The sequence below is a fragment of the Budorcas taxicolor genome, chromosome 2 (assembly GCF_023091745.1).
Source record: "Budorcas taxicolor isolate Tak-1 chromosome 2, Takin1.1, whole genome shotgun sequence".
In the NCBI taxonomy this organism is placed as follows: Eukaryota; Metazoa; Chordata; class Mammalia; order Artiodactyla; family Bovidae; genus Budorcas; species Budorcas taxicolor.
In genome coordinates this window covers 74,723,901-74,741,499 of record NC_068911.1, presented here as the reverse complement: position 1 = coordinate 74,741,499, position 17,599 = coordinate 74,723,901, and the positions used below count along the sequence as shown (strand labels likewise).

General features: G+C 39.9%; 1 protein-coding gene across 1 annotated transcript in view; it reads right to left on the bottom strand.

Annotated features, from left to right (window-relative positions):
• The window catches only part of TTC21B (tetratricopeptide repeat domain 21B), a 93,877-nt gene that overhangs the window by 8,684 nt on the left and 67,594 nt on the right, over positions 1-17,599 (bottom strand). Inside the window, exons 24-26 of the mRNA XM_052635458.1 lie at positions 17,328-17,489; positions 15,067-15,262; positions 539-763 (exon numbers count right to left, since the gene is read on the bottom strand). Of these exons, the coding sequence (XP_052491418.1) occupies positions 539-763; positions 15,067-15,262; positions 17,328-17,489 (583 nt within the window). The remainder of the gene's footprint in view (positions 1-538; positions 764-15,066; positions 15,263-17,327; positions 17,490-17,599) is intronic.

The following is a 17,599-nucleotide window of genomic DNA, read 5'->3' as shown; positions in this document are numbered from 1 at the left end:
AAACTGCATACATCTTTATTTTACTTTCAAGGGCAAATAGCTTTTTTATTATTAATGTTTATATCCTGATTGTGGTAGAAATAAACATTTAATTTTCCAAAAACACAGAGAAATCCCTAGAAATGGACCAATACTCTCTAAAGCCCATTACAGAATGTTTATACAACCAAGGCTAACAATCACTCTTTCCTCCTCAGTCTCCTCCCTCGTGGGCTTCCCTGGTAGCTCAGCTGGTAAAAAAAAATTGCCTGCAACGCAGGAGACTCCGGTTTGATTCCTGGGTCAGGAAGATCCCCTGGAGAAGGGACAAGCTACCCACTCTAGTATTCTTGGGCTTCCCTGGTGACTCAGACGGTAAAGAATCCGCCTACAATGCAGGAGACCTGGGTTCGATCCCTGGGTTGGGAAGATCCCCTGGAGGAGGGCATGGTAACCCACTCCAGTATTCTTGCCTGGAGATCCCCATGGACAAAAGAGCCTGGACGGCTACAGACCACAGGGTCGCGAAGAGTTGAACACAGCTAAGCACGGCACCTACCCTGTTATGCCGCAGGCACCGTTTTATCAGTTCCTCGGCCATGTCGTATTTTGCTGACTGAATATAAATATCAGCAAGCAGCAGCCAACTCCTCTCAAAGTCCTCAGCATCAATAGGATTCCAGTTCATTTTCGCAATCCGCTTCAGCTGATTTCGGGCCCGGGGAGTTTGTTTCAAGATCATATGAGCTGTTGCCATTCCCAAAAGTGCTGGAACATGATCCTTCTGTAACAAAACAGACATTCAGACCCCCAGATACAAACATAAAATGTCTCATGTTTCAAAGAGAAACACATGGAAAGTAGCAAGTGCCACATAATATACGGACTGGCCTGTGGATTCTGTCTCTGGCTTCACTTAAATACTGTGATATGGTCATTATTTAGCACATCAACTAACCTCAAGCTACCAGGAAGAACCATCTGGTCAAGGGAATTCAGTAAGAAGGCAAGTGCCATAACCACACAATTCCAGGCAATAAGGACAAGTTGATCTTTAATGGGATTGACTGTTTTGGTTTTGTACAGAAATAGAAAAAAATAAAATTCTACCTCAATGTAGTCCTAATTGTATATTTATTATTCTGGTTCCTTAGTTATTTCACTTGTAAATCAGATAACCAACAGAATGATATACCTGCAAATGATATTCCTTATCTAGACTGACTTCCATTGCTCCTTTCCTATCCCTTTTCATTTTATTCAAAGGCCTTTGCTTCCAATAAAGTGTGACCAGTGAAATGTTATTAAGGCATGCAATGAATTAATCACTTGGAAATTATATGAAATAAACTCATGCCGTAAAAGATGCCTTTAGATTTGGACTCTGCAGATCCTTAATAGTGACTATAAGATGTTATCTTTTTAAAGACAGAGTTCAGAGTTAGAAAATGTCATTCTGTGAAATCAACAAGCTAATAAAAACTGGTATACAATGGAGAGGGGCTTCCCTGGTGGCTCAGTTGGTGAAGAATCTGCCTGCAGTGCAGGAGACCTGGGTTCAATCCCTGGGTTCAGAAGATCACTGGAGAAGGAAATGGCAACCCACTCCAGTGCTCTTGCCTGGAGAATCCCAGCACTAGCCATCTATTCAGAAAATTAACATACCAAAGCAACAATGCATATGTATCTGATAAAGCTAAAGTGCTTCTTAAATTTCAGCAGAGGGATTATGATTTTTTTTGTATGTGTGTCACAAATTTGCCAGTTCTTTTTTTTTCCCTTTAACTTTTTAAAAAATTTCATTATTATTATTGTTTTTTAATACCAGGAACACTTTGTATTGGGTATAGCCGACTAACAATGTTGTGATAGTTTTAGGTGAACAGGGAAGGAACTTAGCCATACATATACATGTATCCATAGCTCAGCTGCTAAAGAATCCACCTGTAAATGCAGGAGACACCAGTTTAATTCCTGGGTCAGGAAGATCTCCTGGAGAAGGGATAGGCTACTCACTCCAGTATTCTTGGGCTTTTTTGGTGGCTCTGATGGTAAAGAATCTGCCTCCAATGCGGGAGACCTGGGTTTGATCCCTGGGTTGGGAAGATCCCCTGGAGGAAGGCATGGCAACCTACTCCAATACTCTGGCCTGGAAAATCCCCATGGACAGAGAAGCCTGGTGGGCTTCAGTCCATGGGGTTGCAAAGAGTCAGACACAACTGAGTGATCAAGTACATTCTTCCCCAAACCCCTTTCCCATCCAGGCTGGCACACAACATTGAGCAGAGTTCCATCTGCTATACAATAGGCTTTTGTTGGTTATCCATTTTAAATATAGCAGAGTGCACATGACCTTCCCAAAGTCCTTAACTATCACTTCCCCCTCCTGCAACCATGAGTTCATTTCTCATCTGTGAGTGTCTGTTTGGTAAGTAAGATCATTTGTATCATTACTGTTTAGATTCCAGATATAACGGATGTCATATGTTTCTTTTCTGTCTGATTTACTTTACTCAGCACAACACACTCTAGGTCCATCCATGTTGTTGTAAGTGGCCTTATTTCACTCTTTTTAATGGCTGAGTAATATTCCATTGCATGTATGTACCACATCTTCTTTATTCGTTCTTCTCTCGAGGGATATTTAGGTTGTTTCCATGTCCTGGCTATTGTAAACAGTGCTGCAGAGAACACTGGGGTGCATGTATCTTTGGGGGCCATGTTTTTCTCTAGATATATGCTCAGGAATAGGATTGCAGGCTCATACAGTAGCTGTTTTTAGTTTTTTAAGGAACCTCCATACTGTTCTCCACGGTGGGTGTAGCAATTTACATTCCCACCACCAATGCAGGAGAGTTCCCTTCTCTCCACACGCTCTCCAGCATTTGTGAACTTTTTGATGATAGCCATTCTGACCAGTGTGAGGTGATATCTCATTGTAGTTTTGATTTGCATTTCTCTAATAACTAACAATGTTGAACATATTTTCATGTGCCTATTGGCCAACTGTATATACTCTTTAGAGAAATGTCTATTCAAGCCTTTGGCCCATTTTTTGAGTGGGTTGTTTCCTTGATGCTATTAAGTGTCATAAGCTGTTTATAAATTTTGGAGACTAATCCCTCATCAGTCACATCATTTGCAAATATTTTCTCCCAATCTGTGGGCTGTCGTTTCATTTTCTTTATTGTTTCCTTTGTTATGTAAAAGCTTTTGAGTTTAAGTAGGTCCCACTTATTTTTTCTTTTACTTCCATTATTCTGGGGGATGGACTAAAAAAGATATTGCTGTGATTTATGTCAGAGAGTATTCTGCCTATGTTTTCCTCTAATAGATTTAAAATGTCCAGTCCAACACTTAGGTCTTTAATCCATTTTGACTTATTTTTGTGTATGGAGTTAAGGAATAATGTAATTTCATTTTTTTTACATGTGGCTGTCCAGTTTTCCTAGCACCATTTGTGGAAAAGACTGACTTTCTGACATTGTGTAGTTTTGCCTCCTTTGTTACAGATTAATTAACTACAGGTGCATAGGCTTATTTCTGGTTTTTTTTGGAATGCTGTTCCATTGAGCTATACTTCTATTTTTGTGACAGTACCATACTGTTTTGATGACTGTAGCTTTGTATTATAGTCTGAAGTCAGGATGCCTGATTCCTCTAGCTGTTATTATTTCTCAAGATTTCTTTGAATATTTGGGGTCTTTTGTGTCTCCATGCAAAATTTGAGACTTTTTTGTTCTATTTCTGTGAAAAATAGCATTGGTAATTTGATGGGGTTTCCATTGACTCTGTTGATTCCCTTAGGTAGCATAGTCATTTTGACAATATTGATTCTTCCAATCCATGAACATGGTATAACTTTCCATCTGCTTATGTCTTTTTTTATTTATTTCATCAGCATCTTCTAGTTTTTGGAGTACAGGTCTTTTGTCTCCTTCATCATCATCAGTTCAGTCACTCAGTTGTATCCGACTCTTTGAGACCCCATGTACCGCAGCACAGCAGGCCTCCCTGTCTATCACCAACTGCTGGACTCTACCCAAACCCATGTCCATTGAGTTGGTGATGCCATCCAACCATCTCATCCTTTGTCTCCTTCAGTTCAGTTCAGTTCAGTTCAGTCGCTCAGTCGTGTACGACTCTTTGCGACCCCATGAATTGCAGCACACCAGGCCTCCCTGCCCATCACCATCTCCTGGAGTTCACTCAGACTCACATCCATCGAGTTCGTGATGCCATCCAGCCATCTCATCCTCTCTTGTCCTCTTAACCTCCTGCCCCCAATCCCTCCCAGCATCAGAGTCTTTTCCAATGAGTCAACTCTGCATGAGGTGGCCAAAGTACTGGAGCTTCAGCTTTAGCGTCATTCCTTCCAAAGAAATCCCAGGGTTGATCTTCAGAATGGACTGGTTGGATCTCCTTGCAGTTCAAGGGACTCTCAAGAGCCTTCTCCAACACCACAGTTCAAAAGCATCAATTCTTCTGTGCTCAGCCTTCTTCACAGTCCAACTCTCACATCCATACATGACCACTGGAAAAACCATAGCCTTGACTAGACGGACCTTAGTCAGCAAAGTAATGTCTCTGCTTTTGAATATACTATCTAGGTTGCTCATAACTTTTCTTCCAAGGAGTAAGCGTCTTTTAATTTCATGGCTGCAGTCACCATCTGCAGTGATTTTGGAGCCCCCAAAAATTAAGTCTGACATTGTTTCCACTGTTTCCCCATCTATTTCCCATGAAGTGATGGGACTGGATGCCATGATCTTTGTTTTCTGAATGTTGAGCTTTAAGCCAACTTTTTCACTCTCCTCTTTCACTTTCATCAGGAGGCTTTTTAGTTCCTCTTCACTTTCTGCCATAAGGGTGGTGTCTTTTGCATATCTGAGGTTATTGATATTCCTCCCGGCAATCTTGATTCCAGCTTGTGTTTCTTCCAGTCCAACGTTTCTCATGATGTACTCTCCTTAGGTAGGCTTATTTCTAGATATTTTATTCTTTTTGATGTAATGGTACATGGAATTGCTTCTTGAATTTCTCTTTCTGCTCTTTCATTGTTAGTATATAGAAATGCAACAGATTTCTGTGTATTAATTTTGTAACCTGCAACTTAACCAAATTCATTGATGAGTTCTAGTTGTTTTCTAGTAGCATCTTTAAGGTCTTCTATGTATAGTATCATGTCATCTGCAAACAGTGACAGTTTAACTTCTTCTTTTCCAATCTGATTCTTTTTCTTCTCTGATTGCTGTGGTTAGAAGTTCCAAAACTATGTTGAATAAAAATGGTGAGAGTGATGCAGCTCAATACCAGAAAAATGAATCAACCCAATCAAAAAGTGGGCTGAAGAACTAAACAGAAATTTCTCCAAACAAGACATACAGATGGCTAATAAACACATGAAAAGATGCTCAACATTACCCATTATTAGAGAAATGCAAATCAAACCCACAATGAGGCATCATCTCATGCCAGTCAGAATGACTGCCACCAAAAAATCTACAAACAATAAATAATGGAGAGGGTGTGGAGAAAAAGGGAACCCTCTTACACTGTTGGTGGGAATGCAAGCTGGTATGGACTTCCCTGATAGCTCAGTTGGTAAAGAATCTGCCTGCAATGCAGGAGACCCTGGGATGATTCCTGGGTCAGGAAGATCCGCCGGAGAAGGGATAGGCTCCCCACTCCAGTATTCTTGGGCTTCCCTTGTGGCTCAGCTGGTAAAGAATCTGCCTGCAATGTGGGAGACTTGGGTTTGATCCCTGGGTTGGGAAGATCCCCTGAAGAAGGGAAAGGTTACCCCTCCATTATTCTGGCCTGGAGAATTCCATGCACTGTACAGTCCATGGGGTCACAGAGTTGGACATGACTGAGTGACTTTCACTTTCACTTCACTTTTCACAGCCACTATGGAGAACAGTGTAGAGATTCCCTAAAAAAATTGGAACTAGAACTGCCATACAACCCAGCAATCCCACTGCTGGGCATACACATGAGGAAACCAGAATTGAAAGAGACACACATACCCCAATGTTCACTGCAGCACTGTTTACAATAGCTAAGACATGGAAGCAACCTAGACGTCCATTGGCAGACAAATGGATAAGGAAGTTGTGGTACATATACATAATGGAGCATTACTCAGCTATAAAAAAAGAATGCATTTGAGTCAGTTCCAGTGAGGTGGATGAAACTGTACCCATTATACAGAGTGAAGTAGGTCAGAAAGAGAAACATCAATACAGTATATTAACACATATATGTGGAATTTAGAAAGATGGTAATGATGATTCTATATGCAAGAAAGCAGAAAAGAGATGCAAAGAACAGACTTCTGGACTATGTGGGAGAAGGTGAGGGTGGGATACTTTGAGAGAACAGCACTAAGACATGTATATTACCATACATAAAATAGATGACCAGTGCAAGTTAGATGCATCAAACAGGGTACTCAAAGCCAGTGCTCTGGGACGACCCAGAGGGACAGGGTGGGGAGGGGGGTTCAAGATCAGGGGACGCATGTGCACCCGTGGCTGATTCATGTTGATGTATGGCAAAAAAATCACAATATTGGAAAGTAATTATCCTCCAATTAAATAGTTAATTTTTTATAAAGTGGTGAGAGGGGACATCCATGTCTCGTCCTGATCTTAGGAATGCTTTCAGCTTCTCATCACTGAGTCTGATCCTGGCTGTAGGTTTGTCATATATGGCCTTCTTAATGTTGAGGTATGTACCCTCTATGCCCACTTTATGGAGCGTATTTTTTATCATAAATGGGTGCTGAACTTTGTCAAAAGCCTTTTCTGCATCTATTGAGATGACCATATGGTTTTTATTCTTCAATTTGATGATTTGCAGATGTTGAAAAATCCTTGCATCCCTGGGACGAATCCTACTTATCATGGTGTATGATCTTTTAATGTATTGTTGGATATGGACTGCTAGTATTTTGTTGAGAATTTCTACATCTGTGTTCATCAGTGATACTGGCCTGTAATTTTCTTTTATTTTGGTATCTTTGGTTTTGCTAACAGGGTAATGGTGGTTTCATAAAATGAGTTGGGAAGTTTTCCTTCCTCTGGGACTTTTTGGAACAGTTCAGAAGCATAGGTGTTAACTCTTCTCTAAATTCACCTGTGAAGCTGTCAGGTCCTGGATTTTTGTTTGTTGGGAGGTTTTTAACCACGGTGTCAATTTTAGGGCCGGTGATTGGTCTGTTCAGATTTTCTATTTCTTCCTGGTTCAGTCTAGGGAGACTACCTTTCTAAGAATTTGTCCATTTCTTCCAGGTTATCCACTTTGTTGGCATACAGTTGTTCATAGGAATCTCTTACGATTCTTGGTATTTCTGTGGAGTCAATTGTAACTTCTCCTTTTTCATTTCTAATTTTACTGATTTGGGTCCTCTTCCTATTTTTCTTGATGAGTCTGGCTAAAGGTTTATCAATCTTGTTTATCTTTCCAAAGAACCAGCTTTTAGTTTAATTGAATTTTGCAATTGTTTTTTGTTTTTCTATTTCATTTACTTCTGCTCTCATCTTTATGATTTCCTTCCTTTTACTAACTTTAGGTTTTGCTTGTTCTTCTTTCTCTAGTTGTTTTAGGTGAAAAGTTAGGTTGTTTATTTGAGATTTTTCTTGTTTGAGGTAAGACTGTGTTGCCATAAACTTCCCTCTTACAACTGCTTTGCTGCCTCCCTTCAGTTTTGGACCACTGTCCTTTCATTTTCACTTGTCTCCCTGCCTTTTTTTAAAAAATTTTCTCTTTGATTTCTTCAGTGATCCAGTGGTTGTTTAGTAGCATATTGTTTATCCACCATCTCTTTGTGTTTCTTCGAGGTTTTTTTTTTTTCTTGTAGTTTATTTCTAATCTCATAGCATTGTGATCAGAAAAGATGCTTGATATGATTTTGATTTTCTTAAATTTACCAAGGCTCACATTATAGCCCAACATGAGCTCAATCCTGGAGAATGTTCTGCACCCACTTGGGAAAAATGTGTAACCTGCTGCTTTTGGATAGAATGGTCTATAAATATCAATTAAGCCCAGCTTGTGAAAAGCATCACTTTAAGGCCTGTTGTTTCCTTACTGATATTCTGTTTGGATGATCTGTCCATTGATGAAAGTGGGGTATTGAAGTCCCCCACTATTATTGTGTTACTGTCAATTCCTCCCTGTATGCGTTAGTATTCACCTTACATATTGAGGTGCTCCTATGTTGAGTGTCAGTTGAGAAATTGGCTGATAACTTTATGGGGTTTTCCTTGGATGTTATTTGTCTTTTTTCGCTTGTTGCTTTTAATAATTTATCTTTGTCTTTGATTTTTGTCAGTTTGATTATCATGTGCCTTGGTGTGTTTGTTCCTTCTTGGGTTTTTATTCTGTCTTGGACTCTCTGTTCTTCCTGGACATGGTTGACTCCAAAGTACTGGAGTTTCAGTTTTAGCATCAGTCCTTCCAATGAATATTCAGGACTGATTTCCTTTAGGATTGACTGGTTTGATCTCCTTGCTCTTCAAGGAACTCTCAAAGAGTCTTCACAAGTTGCACAGTTTGAAAGCATCAATTCTTTGGTGCTCAGCCTTCTTTATGGTCTAATTCTCACATCTGTACATGACCACTGGAAAAACCATAGCTTTGCCTATATAGACCTTTGTCGGCAAAGTGATGTCTCTGCTTTTTAATACAGTGTTTAGGTCTGTTGTAGCTTTTCTTCCAGAGCAAGCATCTTAATTTCATGACTGCAGTCACGGTTCACAGCAATTTTGGAGCCCAAGAAAATAAACTTTGTCATTGTTTCCCCTTCTACTTGCCATAAAGTGATGGGACCAGATGCCATGATGTTAGTTTTTTGCATCTTGAGTTTTAAGCTAGTTTTTTTTTTTTTTTTAGCCACTGTCCTCTTTCATCTTCATCGAGAGGCTCTTTAGTTCCTCTTCACTTTCTGCCATGAGGGTGGTGTCATTTGTATATCTGAGGTTCTTGATATTTGTCCCGGCAATCTTGATTCCAGCTTCTGCTCCATCCACCCTGGTATTTCACATGATGTACTCTACACATAAGTTAAATAAACAGGGTGACAATATATAGCCTTGGTGCACTCCTTTCCCAATTTTGAACCAGTCCATTGTTCCATGTTTGGTTTCATGTGCTGCTTTTGTTTTGCATACAGGATTCTCAGGAGGCAGGTAAAGTAGTGTGGTATTCCTATCTCTTTAAGAATTTTCCACAGTCTGTTGTGATCCACACAGTCAAAGGCTTTAACATAGTCAACGAAGCAGAAGTAGATGTTTATCTGGAATTCTCTTGCTTTTTCTATGATCCAGCGGATGTTGGCAATTTGATCTCTGGTTCCTCTGCCTTTTCTATATCTAGCTGTATATCTGGAAGTTCTCAGTTCATGTACTGTTGAAGCCTAGCTTGAAGGTTTTTGGGCATTACCTTGCTAGCATGTGAAATGAGTGCAGCTGTGGTAGTCTGAATATTCTTTGGGATTGAAATGAAAACAGACCTTTTCCAGTACTGTGGCCACTGCTGAGTTTTCCAAATAGCTGGCATATTGAGTGCAGCACTTTAACAGCATTGTCTTTCAGGATTTTAAATAGCTCTGCTGGAATTCCTTCACCTTCACTAACTTGGTTCACAGTAATGCTTCCTAAGGCCCACTTAGCTTCACACTCTAGGGTGTCCGGCTCTAGGTGAGTAACCACACCATTGTGGTTATCTCAATGACCTTAATTTGGTCATTAAGACCTTTTTCTGTACAGTTCTTCTGTGTATTCCTGCCAGCTCTTCTTAATCTCTTCTGCTTCGGTTAGGTCGTTACTGTTTCTGTTCTTTATTGTGCCCATCTTTGCATGAAATGTTCCCTTGGTATCACTAATCTTATCGAAGAGATCTCTAGTCTTTTCCATTCTATTGCTTTCCTCTATATCTTTGCATTGTTCACTTAACACTCTTTTATCTCTCCCTGCTATTTTTTGGAACTCTGCATTCAGATGGGTACATCTTTTCCTGTTTCCTTTGCCTTTTGCTCCTCTTCTTTTCTCAGCTATTTATAAGGCCTCCTCAGACAACCATTTTGCCTTGTTGCATTTCTTTTTCTTGGGGATGGTTTTGGTTACCACCTCCTGTACAATGTTATGAACCTCCATAGTTCTTCAGACACTCTGTTAAAGTTCCAATGTGTAATTTGTTCTAATTAAAGAGTGACAGAAAGGGTTTTATTTGAATGCCAAATATAACCAATTTGGTAAGGATTTTGAAGACATGTGGGATATTATTAATTCCTGAACTGTACCCTTATCCCAGGTGGGCTAGATAGGAAAGTATAATAAATAAAGACTTAATATGTATTTGTCTGTCAAATCCTAGGACAGTTCACAAAAAGAAGGGTCCTGAAAAAAATGCCCAGATCTATTCACATACTAAAAATATCCCACACTACACATTTAAAGTAAGCTCCCTGATTTAAAATTTACATACCTTGAGTTTAATTAGAATTAATCAATTCCTCACAGCTTGATCACTCCTGAGTGAACTGAAGAATGATTTTTAATACTGCACACCTGCATTCCAACCCCTGCACTGGACCCATGATACCTTTTCTGGTGCAGACATCCTAAGATGTTCTCTCTTAGGATATCTGTACCACCTTCTCTCTCTGTGTCACTCTAAAGTGCAACAACTTTATAGCACAAAAGGTGCTATAGCTCTGTTATAAATGATGTACCATTATAGTTCAAGATGAGGGAAAGAAACGAAGTGGACCATTTCAGCTTGGGTTTAATGCATCTTCCACTGTTTCCTCCCATGTCTTCCTGTCATATCCCTGTTTTTCAATCAATCTGAATGCCACACAGGGCTGCGGATGTACCCTATGCTTCATGGCCTCCCTGCCTTTGTTCACATTTTCCCCTTAACTTAGAATATACTTCTTCCATCTCTGACTGTGAAAATGCAGTTTATCCTGGTTTTTCTTATATCATAACGTCCTCCACAGAAAAGATCTCTCAGCTCTCCTTATACTGTCCCCTACAGCACTTTTATTTGCAACTTTAGAACAGAATGTAACAGATTTTGCTTTACATTACAGTCAGTATGCTTGTCTCTTCTTTGGTAGGTTATGAGAAACTTGAAGACAGGAACTATATGTGGCTTCTCTTTGTGAGTCTATGCTTAGCACCCACTGGTTACTCAATGAATATTCATTATATTTAATATATAGAGCCTAAGAATTAAAAGGGGAAAACGCAAGATAAAATTCACTTATGAAACTTCATACATCAGTCTTTGGACAATGTGGTCAGCAAGCAGATCTGAGGACAGAATATTATTAACCACACATGTTAGAATGACAAAACACGGGGCAATCTCACCAAAACAAAACAAAAAAACTGGCACAGTCTTTCTAGGAAACAGCTGTGATGTCACTTAGTGCTTTTAGCGTTCTCTCTTAAGCCTCACAGTTCAAAACCACCTTACATGACAGAACGTTACTTCACAACATTCAGGAGCTATGACACCTTACTTGAAATGGTGCTTCATCGTGTTCTTACAGATTGTCTTAGATATAGGGCAGTCCTATTTCTGGATCAGCTGCTGTCATCCATCTGCTCCCGCACAGTCAATTCTACTGAGCACAACCCCTGAAAACACTATTTCAATGCCAGCAGAAGCCCAGCGTGAAGACGGAACTGTGTAGCTGCTGCCTTGCTGTTTTGTTCCCAGGAGGGCTGACGGTGGTGGTCAAGTGCCACCAAGGATACCTGCACCCAAGTACCAGCAGGAGCTGTAGGTGTTCCAAAGCCCTCCAGGGTCCTGAGAGGCAGGGGAAGGGGTCAGCATAGGGTTTTGGTTTATTGTTGTCACTGTGATCTTTGAACCAGAAGAAAATACAGCAAAATTCTGTATATCCTCTGCTGCTGCTGCTGCTAAGTCGCTTCAGTCGTGTCCGACTCTGTGCAACCCCATAGATGGCCCAAATTATTAGTCTTTCATGGTGGAAGAACATAACTAGTGTATACTTAGAATTAGCTATTACCAACTGTCGATGGAGCTGTTGTTTAGTCACTAAGTTGTGTACGACTCTTTGTGACCCCATGGACTATAGCCCACCAGGCTCCTCTGTCCATGAGATTTCCCAGGCAAGAATACAGGAGTGGGTTGCCATTTCCTTCTCCAGGGCATCTTCCTGAACTAGGGATCGAACCCATGTCTTCTGCATTGGCAAGTGGATGATCTACCACTGAGACACCAGGGAAGCCCATTGATGGAGTGGGTACCTAGGATTCTTTCCTTAATAACAAGTAATTGGAGAGTAGAGCACTGTATGAGAGAAGGGAAAATAGATGGCCCAGAGGGTAACAAGGGTGGTGGATTTGAATGGGGTGAAAAAAGTCTTTGATCTAACAATAAAAATTCATTATTATTAAATATTATTATTACTGCCGCAGGGGGTGATAACGGTCTTGCCAAAGAACAGTATTATTATTTGCATGACTAAATTACAAGTTGTCAGTACTGATCTCACTTAGTCCTTCAGTTCAGTTCAGTTCAGTCACTCAGTCGTGTCCGACTCTCCGCAACCCCATGAATCGCAGCACGCCAGGCCTCCCTGTTCATCACCATCTCTCGGAGTTCACTCAGACTCATGTCCATCAAGTCCGTGACTGGAAAAATTTCAGGTTCACATAAGTGAAAAGGTGATATCAAGGCACTCAGGTATTCATTTTCACTTAGTAGGTTAACCTAGGCTATACCTATAATATAGATGATAAAACCATTCCCTTGAGAGTTAATTTTGGCCCTCCTGCAGAATTTCCCTTCTCTAGAAACTCACCATTGTAATAGAAATAAATATAACAACAAATTTGAATACAGAGTTCCAAAGAATAGCAAGGAGAGATAAGAAAGCCTTTCTTCAGTGATCAATGCAAAAAAATAGAGGAAAACAATAGAATGGGAAAGACTAGAGATCTCTTCAAGAAAATTAGATATTCCAAGGGAACTTTTCATGCAAAGATGAGCACAATAAAGGACAGAAATGGTATGGACCTAACAGAAGCAGAAGATATTAAGAAAAGGTGGCAAGAATACACGGAAGAGCTGTACAAAAAAGGTCTTCATGATCCAGATAGTCACGATGGTGTGGTCACTCACCTGGAGCCAGACGTCCTCAATGTGAAGTCAAGTGGGCCTTAGGAAGCATCAGTACGAACAAAGTGAGTGGAGGTGATGGAATTCCAGTAGAGCTATTTCAAATCCTAAAAGATGATGCTGTGAAAGTGCTGCACTCAGTATGCCAGCAAATTTGGAAAACTCAGCAGTGGCCACAGGACTGGAAAAGGTCCGTTTTCATTCCAATCCCAAAGAAAGGCAATGCCAAAGAATGCTCAAACTACCGCACAATTGCACTCATCTCATACGCTAGTAAAGTAATGCTCAAAATTCTCCAAGCCAGGCTTCAGCAATACGTGAATGTTGAACTTCCAGATGTTCAAGCTAGATTTAGAAAAGGCAGAGGAACCAGAGATCAAGTTGCCAACATCCGCTGGATCATCAAAAAGGCAAGAGAGTTCCAGAAAAACATCTGCTTTATTGACTATGCCAAAGCCTTTGACTATGTGGATCACAACAAACTATGGAAAATTCTGAAAGAGATGTGAATACCAGACCACCTGATCTGCCTCCTGAGAAACCTATATGCAGGTCAAGAAGCAACAGTTAGAACTGGACCTGGAACAACAGACTGGTTCCATTCAGGAAAGGAGTATGTGAAGGCTGCATATTGTCACCCTGCTTATTTAACTTCTATGCAGAGTACATCATGAGAAATGCTGGACTGGATGAAGCACAAGCTGGAATCAAGATTGCCAGGAGAAATATCAATAACCTCAGATATGCAGATGACATGACCCTTATGGCAGAAAGTGAAGAAGAACTAAAGAGCCTCTTGATGAAAGTGAAAGAGGAGAGTGAAAAAGTTGGCTTAAAACTCAACAGTAAGAAAACTAAGATCATGGGCTCTGGTCCCATCACTTCATGGCAAATAGATGGGGAAACAGTGGCTGACTTTACTTTGGGGGGCTCCAAAATCACTGCAGATGGTGACTGCAGCCATGAAATTAAAAGATTCTTGCTCCTTGGAAGAAAAGTTATGACCAACCTAGACAGCATATTACAAAGCAAAGACATTACTTTGCCAAAAAAGGTCTGTCTAGTTAAAGCTACGGCTTTTCCAGTAGTCATGTATGGATGTGAGAGTTGGACTAGAAAGAAAGCTGAGCACTGAAGAATTGATGCTTTTGAACTGTGGTGTTGGAGAAGACTCTTGAGAATCCCTTGGACAGCAAGGAGATCCAACCAGTCCATCCTAAAGGAAATCAGTCCTTAATATTCATTGGAAGGACTGAGGTTAAAGCTGAAACTCTAATACTTTGGCCACCTGATGTGAAGAACTAACCCATTTGAAAAGACCCGGATGCTGGGAAAGACTGAAGGTGGGAGGAAAAGGGGATGACAGAGGATGAGATGGCTGGATGACATCACTGACTCAATGGACATGAGTTTGAGTAAACTCTGGGAGTTGGTGATGGACAGGGAGGCCTGGTGTGCTGCAGTCCATGGGGTCACAAAGAGCTGGACATGACTGAGCAACTGAACTGATAACAACACATAAGCATGTAACAATGCCTCCTCTGAAAACAAAGGTGCCTGATGGAAAATCATACCAAACTGTATACCTAATTTTTAATAATTGTAAATAATGAAGTCAATCTTCAGAAAATAAACAACTAATAAAAACACATATTTCTACACCACCAAGGAAAGGTACTGGTGGAGTAAATGGTAAAGAATCTGCCTGCAGTGTGGAAGACCTGGGTTTGATCCCTGGGTTCAGAAGATTTCCCTGGAGGAGGGCATGACAGCCCACTGCAGTGTTCTTGACTGGAGAATTCCCACGGACAGAGGAGCCTGGCAGGCTACAGTACATGGGGTTGCAAAGAGTTGGACTCAACTGTGTGACTAAACACAGCAAGGAAAGGTAACACGTGAAGTTGAAAAAGAAAATCTACTAACCTCAGATGCTGCTATTTCGGTGAAGGTATTCAATGCCTGCTCCACATTAGATTTCTGTTTGGTGGCCATTAGGCAATAGTTTTCCATTATACGAAGCTGTACTTGACCCTGAACAGTCTGAGGTTTTAGTTCTTTAAGGAGCTTTTCTGCTGTTCTCACTGCTAACTGCACAGACTCTTGCTTCTCAGTTGAATTACTGTATACAATTAAAAATGAATTTGTTAATATCTATTGCTCATGAAACAAAATTCATTGAGATTAGAATGAGCTTGAGGGTACACTGGTTTCTACTTTTCTCACCAATTTAAAACTAATCCTGTTGAAGAATGTCACTTATTCTTTTCTAATATAAATTAAAGCACAGTTAGTTTTAAAAAACAAAACTAACATAGATTCAATCAAACATCATTAGACATTTATTCACTTTAAATTGAAAATGAAAACTGGATACTATCCACTGTGGTAAGTGTATTCATTTCACTAATACAAAACTGAATTCAGGATAAGTAGAATCATCCAATTATCAAATAGCATATTTGCTCAGAAAATGAAAAATAAGACTATAAAATATTGTAAATCAACTGTACTTCAATTTAAAAAAATTAATTTTTAAAAAGGAGGGAGCAGAAAGTAATTATGTTAAAATTCTGACTGTGTGCCAAGCACTGTATTACTTCATTCAATCAATGTTGAATTCATTTTATATATGAGAAAACCAAGGCTCCAACAGAGAAAGTATTAATAATTTTCCAAAGGTCACATACCTACATTAAACCTAGGATTTGAATCTAAGTTTGCCAGACATATAAAGTGTCCTTAATTTTCCTCTCCCTGTTGCCTATTAGACTTTTAAGAAAAGAAATTCTGTATTTGTCAAAAGGTTGTATATTTTAAGTGCAATAACAATTTCTGCAATAGCAATTTTCTTATATACTGACCCACGCCTGAATATAATGTATTAGTAAATCAATTAACAAAAGGAAATTAAATTCTCAAAGCCTAATAACCCCTGAAGCCACTGATTTTCTCAGGCTTTTACCTTCTCTAAAACATTTTACACTGTTGGTAACCTTCTCTCAAGCTCCTCTTCTTTGTTTTTTGTTAGGATTACAGTTTTCCTTCTCTCTCCACCAAAGTCTTTGTCCTTTCCTTACCTCTCTTCCTCCTTCAATCCTCTTGAGTGTTAGTACACCCCAAATTTAATTCTTAGACTTCCGTTACTGCATTCTACTTGAAAACAGGTCATTCATGGGGTCCCAACTACCCACTCAGCACTGGTCCCCCAAATCTGTATCTCCAGCTGTGACTTCCCTTTTGAGTTCTATATTCTGAGTTTGGTGTGTTCAGCCCATGGCTGAAGATTTCCATGTGGACAGCCTTTAGTTGCATAACAACAGTAGGATACTTTAACCTTTCTAAAACAAACAAACAAAAACAAAAATGCCTCTCCCTTCCTGTAAATCCTTCAGTGGGCCTCTGTAATCCAAGCCTTCAAAGTTGTCACACACATCTCAGCAACTGGGTCCTGTTTTCTCCCACTCCTCTATGCAGCTTCCCCTGACTGCTATGATTTCTATGAATTCCTCCAATACTTAACATCAATTTAACCCATTTCTGTTTTGTTGGAGATTGAATGGTTACAGATACTGTCTTGCCTACCAGGTCAATCGCATGTTCCTGGAGGCAGAAACTGTCTCTTCTAATGCCTTTACATCATTATGCTCCCCTCCCTGCCTTCCCCAATTCTGAGGAAAGGACAAGCAACAAACGCACACTGACAGAAATACAACCACTGACCAGTGGTGCACAAGGCTAGCAGCAGGTGCGCTGAGGCCAGGTAGGATTACACCTAAAGCCTGCCTCCACCGCACTCTAACTCCATCACACTGGACAGGTTAACTTGGAGCTTTTTCACAATGTTGTAATAGGGATTAAATACTAATAAGACAGAACATTAATAAAGTATAGAGCACAGGGTTTGGCAGATAGCTATCATGTTGGGAAGTTACTGTTATGTGGACAATTTTTTCCTAAGTAATCAGACTCTACAGTTCATCCCATTTTTCACAGAACATCTATTCTGATTTAGGAAACTTTCTATAAGCATTTCATACTTGTTTCAGAGAAGAGTTATTCCAGCTGATTTATTCACTAAACTTTCATTAGTGCTATCCTGGAATTTAGTTCTCCTTTATAAAATACCCTTGCTTATTTGCCCCTAAGAAGTGTTTTTTTTTTTTATCTTGTCAACTACTACTCACCCCGGATCTGCATCCAGATTTTCAAATACTTCACCTCCAACAGTTTCATTATCTGGATTCAAACAGATTTCTATCATATTATAAAGGGCATTTTGGCCCCAGTCACTGTCTTTCCGAGCTTTATTAAAATGTCGAAGGGCATCATTTGGTTCTCCAGTATACCTTGTTATATGTTTAAAAAAAAAAAAAAGAATTACTTATCTCAATCACTACAAAGTTTAAATCATTTATAATTTATTTAGCAAATAAAACTATCACTTTAAATGCAGAAA